This window comes from Cyprinodon variegatus, unplaced genomic scaffold (genome assembly GCF_000732505.1).
Source record: "Cyprinodon variegatus isolate N-32 unplaced genomic scaffold, C_variegatus-1.0 Scaffold447, whole genome shotgun sequence".
Lineage (NCBI taxonomy): Eukaryota > Metazoa > Chordata > Actinopteri > Cyprinodontiformes > Cyprinodontidae > Cyprinodon > Cyprinodon variegatus.
The window spans coordinates 376,103-380,839 of record NW_015150900.1 but is presented as its reverse complement, the minus strand read 5'-3'; the positions used below and the strand labels follow the sequence as shown (position 1 = coordinate 380,839).

The 4,737-nt window shown below is 37.5% G+C and overlaps 1 protein-coding gene across 1 annotated transcript in view; it reads right to left on the bottom strand.

Annotated features, from left to right (window-relative positions):
* Positions 1–496: 496 nt before the first annotated feature.
* The window catches only part of tbkbp1 (TBK1 binding protein 1), a 103,868-nt gene continuing 99,627 nt past the window's right edge, over positions 497–4,737 (bottom strand). Inside the window, exon 10 of the mRNA XM_015389071.1 lies at positions 497–4,151. Within this exon, the coding sequence (XP_015244557.1) occupies positions 4,023–4,151 (129 nt within the window). The 3' untranslated portion in view covers positions 497–4,022. The remainder of the gene's footprint in view (positions 4,152–4,737) is intronic.

The window sequence follows — 4,737 nt, the reverse complement described above, 5'->3', positions numbered from 1 at the left end:
AACTTCTATGTTTTTGCTTTATGCAGGACTGCATGCAGTCGGACAATGCTTAAAGTCATCTCTGAAAAAAGGGGGATTTCATAAAAAGAGCAGTGATTTATGTAACCTGACATTAGTTTTGAAGTGAATAGCTTCAGCATAAAACAGAAAGTCTCTTGTTTAAATAGATTTTCACTTCAAGAAGTTACACTGTGTTATTCCACCTACTTCCACTTTTAAACCTATGTGTTGATTAATTTTGCAATCTGTTTAAAGATATACACTAAAATTAAGACCGATATACCTTAAACCATTGTTACTTTCAGTAAAAATTTATGTCTTGGTTAAGTGTAAATTTTATGAAATCCTAAAATGTTTGATATTAGCTAGTAAGATTTTCAGTGTAACCCATATATGCAATTGGTGAGTAAAAATCATCTTCTTTGTATATATATATATATATATATATATATATATATATATATATCTTAATGCAAAGGAGTCATTGTGACAGAGCTCCATGCCCCAAATGGTGCACAAGTCTTCTAAAACCAGAACAGGTAAAGGTTTCAAATCCAAAGTATGATGGAAAGTACATTTAAAGAAGAAAAAAAGCTGCCAGAACAAATACTTTGCTTATAAGTAGATGAGGCCAGTTTACAGCTGATTCTCAGACAGCTTTTTGTGAAGTCTACCGCAGTTATTTTTCAATTTGATACAAGGGGAGTGCAACTGAAAGCAACACTGTAAAAGTGAGTCAAAAAGGAAAAAGAAAAGCAGAATCTGTCCCACATCATCCCTCATAAGCATCCTAGTTGCTCCACACTTGTTTTTGTTTTTAGATCTGGTCACCTTAGATGGTGGTTTTATATAAGTAGTAGAATGAACGTCCATCTGAAAATTATCTGATTTCAGAAAAAAATTATTCATAATCGAGCATCGAAATCTGCTGTGTTTTACTGAGACTCCTTTTTCCTGTCCGTTTCACCTAAATCTACATTTGTTCTATTTTTTAATGTTAATATTGTATCTCCTGCGTATTTTATTTCTAAACACTAATTACTCAATTTTCTGCGTCTAGTTCATCTAAAGCAAACATATCAGTTTCCTTAAATATACTTCGGAATTGGGTTTGCATCTGGAAATAGAATTTTTTAATGTGATAAACTATTTTTTTTAACCAACAAATGGTGCCTAAAAGACTAAAATTATGGTTTTAGCCATGAGAAGACTAAGTAGGCTAAGTCCTCCCAAATTTTAAAAACATTTACGATTTCACTCCTCGTTTCTTAATTAATTATTGACAAAATTAAAGCATCAAAATATGGGGAAAATATTTTACATAATAGAATAAAAACTAGCAAAATTGGATTTATGCCTTGGGGATGCTCTGCTCAAATGAACCATGTTTCAGTTTAAGGTCAAAAGAGCAGTGAGATTTGCCAGCAGTGGAGCCAACTACAATCAGAGCAGATAACAAAGTATTTTCATGCATTTTATACATTCAAACAGTAAAGGAACATGTTCACAAATAAATGTTGTAAAACAGTACACTTGTTTTAATGAGGAAATGCTGGACAGTCCAAGAAAAAAAGAAAAAAACTTTGTAATCTCTGTGCTCACGTTAACTAAAAGTAATAATAGAGGTAGTAAACCAGAGTTGTCCTTTAATCTAATGTGACTGGAGAGGTTTAATTTCTCTTAACCTTAACAGTAAAGTCAGAACTCTATTCTGCATCTTACTCTAAAACACTACAAACCATTTCCGCTGTTGGTTATTCAGCCCTCTCTACTCAAATTTATAACATATAGTTTCCTAAAAAAAAAAACTTCAAACCAGTTAAAATAAATGGGCTGCTGTGTGGGGACCCCCCCCCCCTGCAATACAAAATACTTATGTGACTGAAAACCTTAAGAGCAGGTGACATCAGTATAATGGTTTCTTTTTCCGCTTTCGTTATGAAAAAGATTAAGTGTCACAAGTAGATCTTAGACCAAAGTCATGTTAGTGATTAAAAACAAATAAATCCAGGTATCAAAAGAAGAGTACTGTCTTTGCTTAAACCCTGCAAAACTGTCAGGAGCTTTCTAAATATAGTGTCTCAGGTAGAAATCTCATGCAGCGTGTATTTTCTTTTAGATTTTTTTTTTTTGTTGGGTGGTCTGGGCCGCTTGACATCAAACTGTGATGTAGATTAGAACTGAGAAAGACGGAGGAGATTCCCCATTGGTTAATTTAGTCTTTGTACAGAACAGTACCACAAGTGGTGGGGCTTTGACCCTCGTCTCCCATTTATATTTACATGTATAGTAGTGTGCAAACACGTGGAAGAAATTTGTCACCGACATGACACATGTGGTGCACAACGTTTAAACACTGCAAAAATATATCTCCATGTACAGATTTTGTCTCACAGATGTAGACAAAATAAAAAATAAATTAGACACTTAAAATTGTACACATTAGTTAGCCACAGCTTTTAAACGTCTCCCCCGTTACTGTCTGGATGCTCTCTCTGCAGGAGTCTTGGAGGTTGTACGGTAGGTTCTCAGTGAATAGGAAGTAATCGCCCAACACGTTCCACACGTGCGTTGCAGCGCACATTATCCTTAAAAAGGATACTACTGTTTTTATGAACATGCAACAACAAATGTGAGCTGTTGTTTAGTATGAGGACCAAAAGTTTCTGTTCTCCATCTTTCTTGGGTGCAGTCCGCCATCTCCTCATTAGATAAATGATGCACCTTGCCATCCGCTGCTCCACGATTTACCTTCAGATCAACTGATTCTTGAGCTCCTGACTGATCTGTGTCTACACAGTCCCAGATTTGATGTTTTACATGTATCACACTCTGCATCTCTCTGGGATATAACTGACCAGGCTAACCTTTGCTACTGCATTCAAGCCTCGGTTGCTCATTTATCTCCTACTGGTTTCCTGACCTTTAATGCAGACTGACCTTTAAATAAACCAAAGAAGCTGAAGCTGTTCCTGTGAGGAATAAGTTGATATTTCTCTGAAACAGTCGAGCTAATTTACATCCTAATTCCACAGGACGCTCTGTTCTCCTCCCAGCTTCCAGACGATCACAGTTCTCTAACACTGTGGCTGATCGGTACATACTGTATGGACACTGACAACATATACATTTTATAGGCTATGTTAACTTAAAGTGCTAGGATACTTTTTGAACAGGCCGCAAGCATAAAAGGTATACTCTGACTAAAACGTTTCCTCACTGGAGCCCTGCCCTGCAGGGCCTCATCAAAACTGTTTTAATGTAAAATAAACCAGGCATTCAGTCTCTTTCTCCAGCTTGTCCATCTGTTTGCCAGAGGGTAAATGTAAAAGTGGAATGCTTTATAGTCCCTTTTCTGGCTTGTTTCTATTTAAACAATTAAACTGAGATACCCCCTTCATTTATGTCACTTAATCATTTCTTTCAACACTCCCATGTGTCATTGACTACCATTCAATTGAACCGATTCCTACCAGATCTTTGCCTCTCGATCCTCTAACACAACTGCAACCCGATTCAAACCGATGACTCGAATCTCCCTGATCATACACTGATAAAAACTGAAACTAAGTATAAGGCGTACTGAGCCTCTAGAACCCGCCGACAGCCTCTCATGCACCAGGGTTGGCTTTATCGACTAAAATAAAGGCGCTCTACACCGTTAAGTGGTTAAATAAAAATGTATCTGAAACTTTCTTGACTCATCACTAAACGGAGCAAAACAGCAGCAATCAGAGCCAGTGATTATAGAGGGATACCTGTCTGTAGGGCAACCGTTAAAGGACGCTAAAGGTAGGTCAAGAAATCCAAAATGGATTTGTGTTGCAGAACTTTAAAAAAAAACAAACAAATCCTTTCTGTTGATTTCTATCAATACCTACAGATTATGACAAAAAATCTAACCTCCTTAATGTTATTCCTACGCGTGGCCCTCCGTTTGGACAGATCTGCTGTACTCTCATATAAACTTGTAAAAGGAAAGAGAGCAAATGTGTGCATGTGGGTCGATGGGCCCCTGGCAATCATATCTTGCTGTTCTCCAGGTGGGAGTCAATGTGCTTGATCAGAGCGTCGTCTGGATATCCGACGGGGAAAATCAGTTGGCAGAGAGGGCAGCTTCTCATGTCGTTCTCCTCGCTTTCCATCCAGAGCTGCAGAACAACACAAACACATTTATATCGTTATTACTTGACAGATGATACATTTTGCTCGGTCTTTCAGTGGTTAACCATTTCTCTCTCCATTCACACTGAGCCTGGTTCTGCTGGAGGTTTATTCATGTTAAAAGGGAGTTTTCCTACCCACGTTTGCTGCATGAAAATCCAGGAGGAGTAAATTCTGCAAGTCAGTGACTCGATGCAGTCATCTGGATTTTATTTGATAGAAAACTTTTTAACCTTAAACTGAATCCTATCTGAACTGCAGCTAAGATACTTGCATGGATATTGGTTATGTTTATATGGACAGAAATAATTGGATTGAAGGCCTGATCAGATCAAAAGTGTTACATGTAAACATGTCAAACTGATGATTCTAATCTGGTCAGAAAGAAAATTCTGAATGAGAGAGGTGTTTTTTCCTGATTGCCATGTATGCCTAACCTGACCTTCCGTTGAAGAATTTTTGGGAAGGGGCGAAAATACTGGTTAGCTGATTGGCCTATGTTGGTGATAGACGGGCCAAGATCAATGAAGCATATGACGTACTAACAGAGCGACGACGAAAACACAACCACAA